At 25.5% G+C, this 17148-nt stretch overlaps 1 protein-coding gene across 1 annotated transcript; it reads right to left on the bottom strand.

The window, feature by feature from the left end:
* Window positions 1–266: 266 nt before the first annotated feature.
* On the bottom strand, window positions 267–15396 carry LOC145834566 (5-hydroxytryptamine receptor 1F-like). The gene is made up of 7 exons (XM_082942021.1): window positions 15173–15396; window positions 8293–8493; window positions 5371–5548; window positions 4787–4840; window positions 2663–2856; window positions 1983–2403; window positions 267–1101 (listed from the first exon to the last, which is right to left on the bottom strand). The coding sequence occupies exons 1-7, from the start codon at window positions 15379–15381 to the stop codon at window positions 856–858; spliced, it is 1503 nt and encodes a 500-aa protein (XP_082798147.1). The 5' UTR covers window positions 15382–15396; the 3' UTR covers window positions 267–855.
* Window positions 15397–17148: the final 1752 nt, after the last annotated feature.

Here is a 17148-nt window from a genome sequence, read left to right as displayed (position 1 = left end):
TGTAATTTAGGTTAAGTTTTTCCAAATCATCCAAAAATAAAAGCAGCTTTTTTATTTATTTAAACGCTTTTATAAATTAAGTAAGTTATTACAGATTGCTTTCTACAAAAACTATGTTTTATTCCTTACACATATTGTTTTAATATATAGAATAGGCTGTTGATTGCGACGAATATTAACATCAAGTTTTATTTATTTATTTATTTAAGTACATGAAAAATGTTTGTAAAAATTGAACTTAAAAACTTAAATAAATGTTTGGTCTTCAAAAAGCACATATATGTTTAAAAAATTCTAAAAAAATATTTTTACAAATGTACAATTTTAAATTTAACTTATTTGAGTAAAAAAATATTAGCTTGAACCAAAATACTAAAAATTAGAAGTTAACACAGTACTTCTAAAAACGTAACACATCAAAAACTAAATTTAGTTTTCACAATATAAAAGAAACAGTTTACTAAAAAGATAGAGTGTGGCTTATTTTTTATAAAAAACTAAAACTAAAATAAAACCCTTCAGCAAGAAATACATACTTACTAATTATAAATAAACGTTATAATGTGCAAGTGAAATGACATTATTTTTTTTTTAAATTAAATTTATATTTTAAAATAAATCTTATATAGAACAAAATTTTCAAGTCTTAGTAAAATAGAAAGTTTAATAAAGTCATTTAAGTTACTTTTTTTAATTAGAGTCATACAATAACTACTTTTGTTATAGAAAGTATCTTTAAAGTACATACTTAAACTTATTCAGCTCAAAGAATATATTGGAAAATTGAGTTTTATAAGCATTAGAAAATAAATTTAATTTCTTTGATGAAACAAAAGTGTTCTATAAAATTTAATATTACGAAAGGCATTTGGGAGTCATTCTGTTCAGTGTAGAGCGGATTGCACGAGAAATTTCTTGGTTGGTGAAAGCGTAAATGAAAGGATTGAGCGCTGAATTGAAGTATCCCAGCCAGTTGATGAATATCTCGGCCATGGGGGTTACAAAGCATTTTTCGCAGAACGGGACAATAAGTTCTTTCAGAAAGAATGGTAGCCAGCATATTAGAAAAGCCCCAATGATTAATCCCATTGTCTTGATAAGCTATAGAAAATATAATATTAAAAAGTTAATTTTTCTACAAAATATTTTTAAGTGTTATAGAGCTTTGAATAAAAAAATAAAATAGATTAGTATCACTTAAATAAGTTTCATAAACAAACTTTAAAAACGATTACAAAGTTAAATTAAATATACCTTTAAAACTTTTTAATTAAAAGTATTTTAGATATTAGCTTCAAAAAATATACTATTGATAATTGTTAAACAAAATCGTACAAAAATATATTTTAAAGTTTAGATGTATTGTTTAGTTTAAACTTTAAATTTGGTACATGTCGTCACTAGGATATATTATGATAAAAAAAACTGATGTCTCTTTAAAGTTTTATAGATAGAACTTTATACTTATGATAAAAGCGATTTTAATATAACTTACATCTTTAAGCACACTCACTGATATAAAGTTTATTAAAAAGGTGAATAGAAGATAAATTTTATAATTCAAAAGCTTTTTATCAAATAAAAATTGTAAATTTGTTAATATTTTGGAGTAACTACATACAACATAAGGCTTTAACTTATTTTTTAAACAAGATGTATAAATAGTGACGCTGTGAGTTTAGCTTATGAGTTTAGTTTTTTAATAAGGTGTACAATTAAATATTTAAAAAACACAACATTAAAGTGCACGTGAAACAACTTTAAATCATTTTATTACAGATTGTGTAATTTTTTCATCAGGAATAAAACTTTCTAGGGTTATTTTATTTTACTTTATTTGTTTTATCTTCTTAAAATTGACATTAAATATTATTTTTGCTACAACTCAAAGTGTTTTCGTGCTTTGTGCTTTCAAACATACGCATGTCCTCTACACGCGCACACCGACCAAAAACCTTTTTTTGTTTTTTTCTCCGACTCACTTTTTTTTCCCGCCTCATCATGATCCGCGACCGCGAGCTGGTGCCGCTGACGTCGCGGCCCGTGGCGTGGGCGCAGGCAGTTTTGGCTGCCTCGATGATGTCCTCGTTCAGCCTCATCATGTTCAGCGACTGTCCTTCCGGCGACTCTCTGGCGTCTTGGATCGTCACACAGTTTTTGTCGCGACCATTTCCGGTGTCCCCGTGACTTTTTGTCCTGCCCCCTTCAAAGTTGTCTTTGACGCTCAAGTTTTTGTTGTGCAGCTTTATTTGCTGACGAATGCTTTCTTTGTGTTGGCGGTGGAGCATGGAGGAAGTGCTCTCCGAAGACGTGTTTTCCACGCAGCATTGTAAATTGCTTTTGTCTTGTTTGTAGCATTTCCCAAAGCACAGTGACTTTAGCGATAAAAACCTCAGTGAACGTCTGTAATTTTTTTTTGTAACTATAACCCTTAAAATTATTAGAGACTACTTTGTTGACATTTTAGTATACTTGCAAGTTTTAATCGTGCTATAGATTTTAAATAGCATAAATTAAACCAATTTATCTACAAACCTGCTTGAAAAATTAAAATTTTCATATATTAGTCATAAATAAAATAATTTAAATTATTTTTAGTGAAAAGGAGTTTAAAAAATATAATTTATCATATAATGCCAATATATTACAGAAAAAAAATCACCTATTAATAAGAACACACATTCGTTTTGAACGAACATTTGTTTTATCACCGTTTTTGTCTCTCACACTCGAGGAAGGAGACGCAACATTTGTGTGGATTCTCGACCAAGCTATGGTTGCGACTCTGGCATAAATGACGACAATGAAAATTAAAGGCGCGTAAAACGCCATGGTTGTTGCAATAACTCTATATATCTGCAATTAAAAAAAAGTTTTTATCTAAAAAAAATTAACAAAATATTCTCATAAAAGTAAGTCTTTCAAGAAGTTTTTGTTGAAGCAATATCATATTTAGTGTTAATAGGATTATAATGTAGAACAAACAAGGCAGTATAAACTAGAATAATTAACTAGTGCTTTATGTAAACTGATAAAAATGTTAGAGTTTCTATATTTGATAATGTAGTTGCTCTTGAGAGTGAAATGAGATATGTTTTGACTACTAAATGGACACGGTTAGTTGCGCTATTTGTATGATTTAATTTTTATTTTGATATTATTTTTAGCTAAAATTTTTAGTGTTATGTTAATTGAGTATATTATTATAATTGCTAGTGCAGGTTGGTGATTATTTTTTCGAAATAGTTGTTGCGATAAAAATAAGTATTTATCGGGTTTATGAACTGCTTGTCCACTTTAGATGCAATAATTTGGTTGAACAGTCGGCTAAAACATTATATTTTTGTTATAAGATTTTTAGCAGACCTTCGTCATATTTATAACTAGCTAAATTTAAGATGTTGTGGTATATATAATTCCATTACTTCTTGAATTGACTATTTATGAGTAGAAAGTTAAAAATACCAAGTCAAGTATTAGATTAAATTTAATAATAACTTTAGTATAAAATACAAAAAAAATTTGCTTTATATATTTGTTGGTTCCAAGTATGATTTTACATGTCCTTTATAGCTTAATTTAAGGGGAACGGGTCAAAATTACACGAAGGCAATTTTGCACTAAGGTTCAATTTTGCACGAGTTACATTTTTGCACGAGAGTAAAAAAAATATATAATAAAAAAAAACAGAAAAAAAAAGATAAGACCGAGGATAAGGGTTAGGGGTAATAGTGATAGTAAAAATAAAAATTAAAATAATTAATAAAAATTTATATAAAAAAAAGCTACCGATCGAGGGTAAGGATTAGGGGTAACAGTGATAGTAAAAAAATAACTAATAAAAACTACTAAAAAAAATAAAAAAAATACAACCCGTGCAAAAATGTCTCCGTGCAAAATTGTCTGCTCGTGCAAAAGTATCTTTGTACAAAAGTGACCCTTCGTGCAAAAGTGTCTTCGTGCAACTTTATCCCCTCGTGCAAAAAAGTCTTCGTGCAATTTTGTGCACTCGTGCAATTTTGTCCCCTCGTGCAATTTTGTACGCACGTGCAAATTTGACAGCTACCCAAATTTAAGTTTATCATTTTTACTTTTCTTTTCTTTTTATAATTGTGGTCAATATCATACAAGTGTGATCAATTTTTATAAATAGCAAAGCAGTACTATTTAAAACCATTTACGTGAGCCGATGTTTTACAATGAAAAGAAATTTTAATTTTTAATTAAAAAAAAAAAAAATTGGTTGGTAAAAATTTTTAATGCACTAAATTTTCAAAACTTTTATTTTGTTTATCAATAAAAGTCAAGAAAACGTTAATTTTTGTTAATAAAAAAAAGGTAACAGTTAAAAAATCAAAAATATATTTTTACATAAATAAAAATCTTAAATATAACCTAAAACATTAAAGTTTAAAGTGTACTTTAAAACTTATATTACGATTATTGGAAATATTGGTACATACATAGTAAACAAACAAAACCATAATTTAAAATCGATATACACAGTTTTGTATATAGGAAACTTTCTTAAAAAGTCTTCTTCAACTTAATTTTGTAACTTTATGGATTTACAATAAAAGTAAATTACGAAATCTTAATAAACTATTGACTGACTTTTGATAATTTTTAACTTACAGATTTTAAAATTTGTAAAGTAAACTAATAACCTTAAAAACATTTGATTTTGATTGAGAATTTTGATTTTGCTTTATTAGTTTTAGTTTTAAAATTTATATGTTTATCAGCAACAAGTAAAGATTTAATAAATTACAACTCAATAACTAACTTTGTCTTTATTTACCATACACAAATCTTCATTGTCTGTCGTATTTCGAGCCACCTGAAAAAACTTAAAGCTTTATATGCAAATAAAAGAAGAAAAACTTCTTTTCAAGCTTTAATTATATAAGACAAACTTGTTCTTTTGAGTACTTTTTTTTTCTAATTACCCTGCATACTACTATTACCATTTTACTAATAGGTTTGCATTGATTTTCTTTGCTTTTGTGAAAACTAATACTTTAAGATTAGTCTCTTGTTGACATTTTAAGCTCAAAAATTTAAATTACTGAAAAAATACAAAATTATGATTAATAGAAACTCAAATTTTCCAACTCATCAGAAAATTAAAAAAGCTTTAAGTCCTAAAGATAAAAAAATTTGAAATGTAAAAATCATATTTTTAGTAAATACTTATACAAAAAAAGAGTAATCGATTTTGACTAATTAAAAACATGAGAAAAAAAACGTCAAAAATATGTACTTATATTTCTTTTAAAACTGTTTTTCATTATTTAGCTTATACGTTTTTTAAAATAAAACATAAATTTGTTTCAATAAGTTTAAAAAAACAATTCATTTAAACGCAACTGTTGCTGTACTGTTGTTTGGCGCAGAACTCTGAAGCCCGTACTTTTGTATGACCCTGTCCATTATGAATGGTATGATAGATAGGAAAATTGCTAACAACCAAATTAGCAGAACGCAAAGGCGCAATCGTTTAAAAGAACATTTGGCACGATAGTGAAGGTCAGTCACTGCTCTGTATCTGAAGTTTTACAAAAAAAAGTTTTTAACATATTAGCAACTTTATTTGATTTAAAATTTATTATTTTCTCTGTAAAACTTATTATTGGATGTAGTAGCTGATAATTTCTTAAGTTCGAATTTAATTTGTGAAACATTAATATTTCAAAGTGTTTTTATATTTTATTGCTTTATATCGGTGATTTATGTTTTTATAAGGGTCTTAAAAGGTTATGCTTAAATGGAAATCTATGATGCAATTTATTAAATTATTTATAATTGAGTCGAAGGATACTTAAGAATTATAGTATTACGATAAATTTGAATAATCATTTTAACTTTTGAATATAAAAAAATCAAAAAAATAGTTTCAAAGTAAGCTTGGAAAAAAAAAAAACTTATGAACACTTAAATACGGTCACAAAAACCTTTTTTTTTTTTTAATTAAATGTCTTTTTGATGTTTCAAAATATTTAAAGTTTAAAAATAGTTGCTTTTAACTGTCAAATGTGAATACTAAAACTTTTTGCTGCCAAAACTGTTATATATATATGCGGATGTTATTGTGAAGTATTATACTTGCTGTTTTACAACAATTTATTTTGTAACTTGTTTTAACAAATACTTTATATTTAAACTTAAAATGATATTTGAAATAATATTAAATAATATTTTGTAGATGTAAATTTATTACTTTAAAACTTGTAAAAATAAACTTTTATTCTACTCATCATCTCGTAATTTGTAATATAAATAATATATAAACGTTTTGTTGCATAGTTAGTACTTTATAGTTAAAACAAAGAAAAGCTAAAAAATTAGCGAAAATCACTGCCATATATGCAAAAACTTATAAAAATATTCTGCAAAACGTCGAAAAACTTAAAGATTTTATAATCAGAATGGAAATAAATTTTGTTTACTAAAGATAAAGTTTTTTAATTAACAAATGCGTAAAGAATACTAAGTAATGTACCATACCCGTCAAATATTTATGGTATTATTTTCAAAAAAATAATAATAAAAAGTAGCAATAAAAACTACTAAATTCAAAAAACTTTGTTAACTAGAAGGTTTTTTCAAAAAATCATTTGTAATTCCGATTACTTGTGATAAAAAATGTTTTAACCTATAAAAATAAAGCAAATACGTAACAAGAATAAGAAACTTTTTTTAAATAAAATATGCCGCCTAAACTAGGACATTAAAAACATGCACATCTAAATAGATTCACATAAATTAGCATACCAATTACTGGTATCAAGTATTATCAGGAATTTAACGTCATACCTTAATTTTTAAATGCGTAGTTTTTATTCTTAAAAAGAACTGCTTGAACTTTGCGGCAGACAAATGACACCATTATTAACACACCTTTTTTATTTTAATTAGAATGCTTTTCACTTGTAGTCTTTCGCCAAATCATAAAAGTCTACTTCAAAAACCATCTTGTAAATTTTTTAAAGTTCAGGCTTTTGAGTTTAAATACTTCACAGTCATTAAGTTTTTTTAACTAGAAAATACTTACACTTTTATATTAAATAAAAGGCTAAAATAAAAAAAAATAACATTTCAGAAAACTATAACAAACAAATATATTTAAACTCAGGCGTAAAATAAAGTAAATAAAAAGTCTCTTTTAAACTTTAATTTACTTTTTAGTTGTGTAAATATTTTTAAAGTGTGTTTCAAATAAGTAAGTTTTTAAATAATTACTGTAACATAAGCTGTACAATACTGATCGTATGTAATTTTAAAAATCAGTATGTTTATATATTTTAAATTAGTTTACTGACTACTGTTTATAAATATTTTTTACAAAAAGTCCCATCAGCATTAAGTTATTTTTTACGACTTATTTTTTTATAGAAATACCTACGTAGCGTTTAAGATAATAAATTAAACAATAAATACTGACAGCTATAAATAAAACTAATTCAATGAATTTAAGCTTTCCATTTTTTGTTTTACATTATTTTTTGTTAAATTCATTTAATTATTAAAAACAACCGTTTTAGTGTAATAAAATATTTTCTAAAATGTTGCTTTAAACAGTTCGGATGTTATAAATTACTTAAGCTGTTTTATTTATTCTTAGATAAATTTATCATTGCTTGCAGAAATAGTTTGGCTTTTTTATACTGACATTCAAGTAAAAAGTTACTCTAGTTAAAAATTAAAGAACAATTGAATTTTGTTAAATTTTTCTACTCTAACTTAAAATACATATACTAAAAATTCAAAAAATATCCACTAAAAAACTCTTACTTTTGGTTTTTCTTCTAATTAAGCTTTGTGAAGGTTTATTAATAAAAAAGAGAAAAACCTTGTAACTATTTAAAAATATGAAAGATGTAAGTTTAAAGCTTTCTTTTATGTAGCCAACAAGAATAAAATCTAAATAATTTCTTTGTAGTTCTTAAAAGTTATATGATAATTCCTTTATTATAACACGATATAAATTGAAAGTATGTTGAAGTTAAGATACATATTGCTCGTATATAAAATATACATATATAACTTTAAAAGTAATTTTTAAGCTCTTTACTAAAACAAAGTTATATTATATATAGAGTTTGAAAAAGCTTACTAATTGAAACTAAACTGACTAACAAGTAAACTAAATTTGTTACTAAACATAATGCCTTTTGTATGTTTTAATTACTTAAAAGTTAAAATAAAATAGTTTTTAAGTAAAACTAGTTTTAGTTCGTATATTCAATACAAGAGCTGATTTAAGATTTTAAGTTTTTCTTAAACAAGCACCTGTCGTGAGCAATGGCGCACAGGTGCAGAATCGAAGCAGTGCAACAGGCGACATCTATCGACACGAAAATCTTGCAAGTCATCTCAGGGTCCTGACCTGCGTCCGCCAGCAGAATGTGCCAGTCGGCAAAGTGGAAACTTATCCACGCGAAAAACGGGCTGACTAGAAGTGACACGAGAAGGTCTGTCAGCGCAAGTGACCTGTAAATTAGCATTCAGTTCTATACTTTGTTGGAAAATAAACTGTTATTTTTTATATTATCGTTTTGATACTAATATTTTTTTGTTAATTATTATTTAGTCTTAAAAGTGTTGAGTTTTTTCAACTGCAACTAAACATGTTAACCTAAAAAGCTGGTCCAAATGTTAAATCTAATAAAATTGCTCGTGATTTTCGTGCAAGGTTATTTAAAACAAAGTAAAAATTTTACGCACGAACCAGCATTTAGCATGGTGCTGCAAAATAAAATTAAAAATTAAAACAAAAACCAAGTTGGAAACTTTCAAAGTGTAGCTCAACTTTGTTAGTTTTCTTTCGTGTTTACTAATAAACTTACCTCCGTACGAGCGTTTTTCCGCTTCTAATTAAGTAAGCATAAAAATTTCAGTTCGAATTCGGGAACGCATCAAATGTTTTAATTCCCGTTAGGCATATAATGTTATTTATCGTTTCGCTTCATTACTATTTTAAATCAATATTTACTCCGTTGCAAACAATGATTATAAAAACAATCCAAAAAAGCTTTGAAAAATAAATGCTTTTAAAACTAAGTTCTTTAAGTATGGTTTAAGTGTGTTTTCAATAAAAAAGACTTTTTTGAAATTTCAAAAAAAAAAAAAGCTTAAGTTACTAAGGCTTTTATAAGTTTAAGGTATGGTTATTTTATTTTTAATGATTAATTTAAAGAGTATGAGAGTTAGTATACTAATCATAAAAATAATTTTTCAAAATTGTGCTACTTAAACCATTAAAATATACCAAAAGTAAAATTACACTTATATTTGATGTAATTTTTTTTTCTAATAAGGTTGTAATTTTTCAGAATAAATAAATAAATAAAAAATATTAAGATTTGTTTGAAAACATTTCTAATTTATTTTCAATTTTTCAAGCTTTTACTCTTTTTTTTCTATTTTTAAGTTTAAAAGTGGTAGTTAAACTTTTTAGCATTAGTTATATGTTACTAGATAATACAATTTATTTTTAACTGCTTACAGCATAATAAAATTGAGTATAAATTATTTATTTATATTTTTACTCAAGCTATTTTGCACTACTTCAGTGCAAGCTTAATCTAGAGAATATTGTAAAAGTTCACTAACTCTCTTCTCAAGCTTGAATTTCTTGTGTGATTGACAGTGTTGTAAAAATAATATGTTATACAGTATAAATTACCATTAAGTATAAAAAATATAACTGTTAAAAACAGTACCTCTTAAATAAAAACAATCATAAATTTTATATTGTCAACTTATAAATGATTTAAGTTTTTTTTTGAATCGTACTAAGCAAATTTATTAAAAAAAGATTAATTTAAATCATGTGGCTAAGTATAATGTTACGAAAAAACTAACTATATTCATATTAAAAAAAAGAATAATTTTACTTTTAAGTTTTGTAAATTGTTTCGGGTTTAATGAGAACTTTTTTAATCTTAACATGTGTACTAATTTCATTATTTTTGTAAAGGATGTTTATAATTAAAAAAAAACTTTTTTTGTAGTTTTATCATTTAGATTCAACGGTATAAAGTTGCATTCTGTGTCAATATGTAAGATTGATAATATTTATATGAATAAAAGAAAGTTTTGTTTATAAAATTTAGACAGTTTTTGAAAATGGTTATTAAAATTTACGTTGTTTATTTTATAAGTAAGCTTTAATCATGATAAAAAACTTGTTTTTTAAATGTATTTTTCTTAACTTGTAAAGACTTAAAGAAAATTAAACAGAAAATATGAAACTACAGATTATAAGATGACAGTTTAAATAATTATCAAAATTTAAACATTATATAAACTTTTAAAGATATAAAAGTTATGAAAACGCACTTATTTAATAAGAAGTTTAACGACTTGATGTAACTGAAGTTTATTAACAGAACTGGACTTAATAATGTTAATAAATCATAACTAATTAGCGGTTGTAAATCTCTAAGGAATACTATATCGTAAATTTATTTTTAAAATGTATATATTTAACTACCTAATAAATAAAATAAACAAAGGTAATAAAATTCTAAAACTTACACTCCAAATAGTTTTTCTGAGCGAATTTATGATTTTATTAACGGGTGAAACTTTATAAAATTACGTAGTGCTTATGCTATATAAAAAATTTACATTTTTTTGTTATCTTATAAGTTTAACTGCAATTTATATCTACTAATTGACAAATGCATTATATAAAGTGTTTAACTTTACTAATCGTATATCATTTTTAATTACAAGAGTTTTATAAAAAAAATATAAGCAGCTACCTGGGCAATAAACCGTTAAAATATTACATAGAATTGAAGTTTTAGAATTTTTTTAAAGAATTCTAACAAACGCTTTACGATTTGAAGGTTTTTTTCAATTTAGGTATATTAGTGTTACACATAATACTTTAAAATCAATTAAGCTAAAAGTATGCAAGATTGTGTATAAATTGTTGAACGAAAAACTATTTGAATTTGCAATAAAAAACCCAAACTAAATATCGTTTTAGGTAATCTATCCTTTGGTATTATTATTATCTAATCATTTTTAAATAGCTTAAAGTGTACGTAAGTGTTTAATAAGTCTTGATACATGATAAAATAATATGTCTCAAAATATATTTTAAAGTTAGATAACAACTAGGTAAATGTGAGTAAATAAAAAGTAAATTACTTTAATTAGAACAAAATATTTATGTGAGTAAAACAAAGAAGTATCAAGAAACTAAGGTTAAATAGTTTAAATACTTAGCAACTAAAATAATAATTAATGTTTGTTTTAATTTAAAACCAATGTCAATACTAACCTCTAATTACTTTAGCTTATCCATGCTTCAAAAGATTTAAATTCAAGCAGTAGTGAGGCGTAGACAGACGCACGACATTAATAGTAATTATTACGAAAATTAAAGGGTAACAAATTTAGTACTAAACTATCATTTTGACAAGATAGAATCGGAGCATTAACTTGATTGAAATTTTATTTATTTCAGATCTGTTGTATTTTCAGTTAGGGACAGAAAATGCAATGAAAGCTCAAAAATGATCATTCGAGTAGTTAATTTTTCCAGACTTGTTCCACTTAATCCTTTATACTATTGCGTCATAAGTCACAGTGGGAAGTTTCCGTTATTTCTTATTCAGCTTTAGTAAAAGAGAAAAAAACGAAAACATTTTTTAAAAGAAATGGTAATCAAAAATTTTAGCAATAATTTTTGGATTTAGATTTATTGATTTTTATTTTTAATCTTACTCTACAAGCTTTTCCTAACGAATGAAAGTTTAATTATTGCACTATTTTTTTTTATTATAAACATAAATACAATTTAATTTTCAGAAATTACTCATACAATCTTTGATATCTTTTTATTACGATAAAGCTAAATGATCATCAAATAACGTTTGCTATCTGTTACGCGCATACCAGGGGCGTAGCGAATGTTGGAGTGTTCGAGTATAAAATAAGTATAAAAAGCTTAAACTTGTTTTATGAAACTATTAATTTTTATTCAAAAAAAAAAAACACTTATGTTTATAAACGAGTTGTTTTTATTGTAGTGTTTTTACCTAACTAAGTTAGTTTTAGAGTATTAAATTAAGAAGTTTTTAAATACTTTAGATTTTTTCCACACTAACAAAATACCACGCGTCGCCACTGGTGTAAACTATAGAAAAATAATGTAACTTTATAATTAATTAGACTTTCAAAATGCTTTAGTTTATATTTAGGTTTAACCGTCTATAAAACTTATATTAAAAATAAAGTTACTTAATTATATACAAAAAAGAATTACAATATTAGACGTTAATATTTTAAATAAAGCAATTGTTACTTTTGACCAAGTCACCAAAAGTTTTGAGATATTTCATAAGTGAAGGTATAAATAAGTATTAACGATAACTTATTATTTATGAGTTAATAAAACTCTAACGTACAAAACATAAATAATAATCCTATCAACTCATATAGTTTACATAACGTTTATATTATAAGTTATATAAAAAATATTTATACATATAAATGATATAAGAAATAAATAAAACTTTTTTTAGAGTTACAGTCAAGAATTGTAAATTAAGTCAAACAAGTTTACAGTTTCTTATATTTAACTTTTATGATATTACCTTTTTTACATGACTTGTTTTGTTTTCAAATAAATACTAATAAATTTTTACTTTTTACGTCATACATTAGAATACAAAAACTTTGTATATTTTTAAAGGTTATTCGTATATAAATAATTTAGCATAAAAACTAATTTTAGAACCTTTTTTTTCTATTTTCAATATAGAAAATTATAGTACTACACCCTAAATAGCTAGTTTTTAACTGTTATTTAACAAAATCCTTTAAAAAAGGTGAGTTTTGTTGGCAGAGTCTGCAATATATTTCTTGGAACAAATTATTTTAATATAAAATAAACATTAAATTCGTTCGAACAATCAAAAAACAGGGATAGCAGCAGTTTAAAATCTAAAAGAAATAAGCTTTCTACGCTACAAATCAGCACTAGCTATTTGCCAACTTTTCCGAAGAAAAGTAACTCTGGACAGTGCACATTGATTTAACGCTCAAGTATCAGAGTACAATGCAAATATAAATTTCTGGCACGAGTCCGTCACCACTCCAATTCAATCGAATCGATTTTGTCAACTTGTGCAAGACGTAAACGCGTTAGAGGCCGCGAGTTAGAAGCTAATTTTCCCCCGCGCAATTTACTACCCCCAGCCACGCTGCTATCGATTGCAAGCTCGGCCCTACGCCGCTTGTTTGTTTATGGTTTGTGGTGGAATCTGCATTTGTTACACATGATGCAGATATCAATACACAAACATCAAGCTCGGCGTATGAAAATTTCATTCAATACGGTGCTGGGCACTTTGTTATTTCGATAAGCAACTTGAACTTAACTTTATTGGTCTTTATAAATTAAGGCAAAAACTTTGATTGTAAGTACAAATAGGCTTGACACCAGAACTTACTAAACGATTCAACCTACTTGCGCTTAACTAATTAGTACTACTTATTCCATAGTTCAGTCGAAGTGCTATTATCATTTATTTTTATTCTATTGCTTTAAATATATTTAACTATAAAATATTGATGGTTTTTCTTTAAAAGAGCGAAAAACGGCACCTATTGATCATTGGTAGACAAATTAGTTTACATTACACACGCCAAAGTAAGTATTAACTCAGTAAAAAAGTGTTTAGAAGTAAGTAAGTTTAAACAAAGAAATATAAGTTTATAAGGTATATATTTAAAAAAGATTGAAAAAAAAATCTTTCTAAAACAATACTTTTAAGCCTTTACTTTTGTAAAACCGTAATGTATAAATTATGCCTAGTGCTTTTAATCTATGCTGCAATAGACTAGACAAGTTTATCATTCTGATATGATAATTTAAGTTTCTATAAAATTAAAATTACTAATTGATACTTTCAAATGTCAGTGTGATATGCTATTGATCTTACACTAAATTTTTAACAACTTAAACCGCAACATGATAACCTTTTAAATGTAAGTTAGAAAATAAGTGTTTTTATGTGATTTGATGTAATTAGAAACCTGTGTATGAGTTTCTAAATTATTCCGTTTAAATTTAAAACCAGGAAAATATTGAGTGTTACTCTGTTTTAAGTGATACCAGAAACTTTAGTACTTTCAAACATAATATTTTTTTGTCAAGCAAAACAAGGTAAAAAGCTTCTGTACGTTTGATAATTTTCAGAATCTTTAGCTTTTGTAGTTTAAGCAAGTGTAGCAAAAGTTCAAAACGTAAAGACTACTATTAAATTTACTCAATAGATTTTACTAATATTTTAAAAGTAAACATTGGTTAACTTGTTTTGCTTACTTGCTAAAATATCAAAAAACTTAAATTACAAGCTATCAAAAATGCTTTAAAATACTTGTTTTCTATCCGTTTTAATCTGTTTTTTAACCATTGAAAATAAAAAAACAGGTTTAAGAAAACAACTATTATTTCTTAAAGGTAGAGTAAACATAACTGTTAATTCAAACACCAATTGCTCTAAAGATTAAAAATATCTTGTGTTAGTAATATTAAAAAGTTGTAAATGCTTTACGTTCGATAATAAACAAATGCACATTGTATTTTGAGAATTTGAGTAAATTAATTACACAGTAATTAAACTTTAACTTTCAGCATAAAACTAGTTTATATTTAACATATGGTATACATTTTCGACTATAAGAATTTTAAGAAAATTTAAGACTTTTTTTACCTCACTTTATTGATTACTTATATGTAGTAGTCTTTAATCAAAGTTAAAGCTTGATTGTAACTTTATATAAGGCAAAAATGTATATAAAAAAAGGTGAAAAATCTTCATTTGTACTTAGAGAAATACAAAACTAAAATTTTTTCTAGGTTTTAAAACAAACTTATATAGACATAGTAATATATTTTAGAAAGTTCTGTGCTGCATAATCTAATGCGAAACTTAATCTTTAAATCTTGTTATCTACATACACGCTACTATTAAACATTATATTTTGAAACTAGTCAAGTATTTATTTTGTACATATGTAACAAAAATATAACGGTAGAAGATTTCTTAGTATTTATTCTAAAAGCTTGAGAAGTTTATTTTATTTACTAACACAACATTGAACTTTTTTATTTTTGAGTAAATTGTATACGTAACAAACTCACGCTATAAGAAAATTTCCCCTTGTGTGCAAGCGGTGGTCCCTGACTACACTTGCAATGATGACTGCGTTTCCCACAACTCCGAATACCACCACACTCACTACAAAACACGCACCAAGTACAGTTTTTGCAGTAACTTGCTCACCATTTCCTGGGTCAGTGTTGTTTTCTTGTAAAAAAGTGGCTATTGTTGTGACACCATCAACTGACATCTTGACACTTTTTTAAAAAAACTTATCCTGAGAAAATGAACAAGCTTATCTATTTGAAGTGACTTCTTTTGAATACTTAACAAAGCTACATAAGTAAGCTTTAAGTATCAACTTAGAAGTATATTTATCATTAATCCGTGAAAATATTTTTATAATTGCTGTTACAAGTAGTTCAACACATAAAAATATTTTTAACTTGAAACTATGTTGCTTGTCAAAAAACATGTTCAAAAACTCCTAACGTTTTGGAATTTGTAGATACTTCGAAAATGTAACACAAAAACCCTGTTTTTCTTTGTTGTTAAATAATTAAAAAAAATTAATTGAAAAACATGACTAAAAACATTGAAAATAAAAAGTGCAGCAACTGCATACGACGTAACTGAAACGAAAGAAGTGTGACATGCTCGCTTTTGTAGTTGTTATCTTATCGTTCAATCTTGGCTGCGAGTCTATTGTTATTTGCTGTGAAATTTCCTCTGTAAATTTAATTTTCCAACACAGAGACACTTTCATCTTTACATTAACTTTCACTTTTATAGGATACGTTTTGTTTCCCGACCTTCCGTTTGAATGAGTTTAAACTAGTTAGATTGCAAAGTTGAAAGCTTTTTTTTTGATTTGTTTTGTTTAAAATTTGGCTAAGCAAACAGCAGATTTTGAAATTTATTTTTTGGCCGTTTTTCAACAACAGAATTCTAAAAACACTTTTTGTGGTTCAATGTACTAAATAAATATAATTTTAACTAAATCGAGAAGTTTTTCTCAAAATACTAAATTAAAAATCTACAATTAGTTAGAGTCAAATTATCATGTAAAGCTGAGTTTTTTTCTTACTAACACATAGATGTAAAACTAAAACCAATATAGCTTCCAAGCAATCTCAGTTAACGTTAAGCATTACTAAAAACTTCAAGTTCATACATAAGATTAACTCAGCATGACTGCAACGTTATAAAACATGTCTTTGTATACTACATGTACTTATAAAAAGGTTAATAAGCTTCTGTGTGAGCCAGTAAGCAATGCTTCCAACTCATGACGAGAATACATTGTATGTTTCGTTTTGTATACTATTTTTTTTCTTCTCTAACATTGTCTTCTGTTGGCTTAAGAGAATAAAAACGTAAGTGTTAAAAACTCAAAGTCCTTAGTTCAATTTGCCTAAAATTAATGACTGAAAGCACTTTTGCGCTGCGAAAAAAGGTAGTTTTTGAAGAATAAATTAATTTAGTTTTATCTTGAAATTTTTAGCAAGAATACAAAAGAATTCAAAAACTTCCGATTTTATCTATAAAGTTTTTCCCAATTGTTCAGTAATTTTTAAAGTTACACGTTAGAAATTTTTACAGTATATATAGATTATCATTGTAGTTTAAATATCAATAATCATATTTCTAAGTATATATCTAAAAACCTATTATATTACTTTTCTTTTTACCTTTTATAAAAAATTTATGATTGCTATTCAAATTTAAAACTGAAATTAGCAGAAAATTAGTTTTTAACGAGATTTTTTATGACTATAATAAAGAAGTTATTGCTTTTAATTATAGTTAGTAGCACGAATACCTAGAATATTTTCAATTTCTTTAAAGTATAAGTTAACAAAAGAACTGATTTTAAAAGGTTTTATATTTGGTAAGAATAAAACTTTCGGTCTTTGGTTTAAAGGTCAATTTTTATGTCATAGATATGAAAATTCATTATTTTGTTATGGCATAATGCACATATAAGTTGAAATTTATTAAAATATATATAATTAAA

This window comes from Thalia democratica, chromosome 4 (assembly GCF_965202585.1).
Source record: "Thalia democratica chromosome 4, ktThaDemo2.hap1.1, whole genome shotgun sequence".
NCBI lineage: Eukaryota > Metazoa > Chordata > Thaliacea > Salpida > Salpidae > Thalia > Thalia democratica.
The sequence above is the reverse complement of the archived record's forward strand: the minus strand, read 5'-3'. Positions and strand labels throughout refer to the sequence as shown.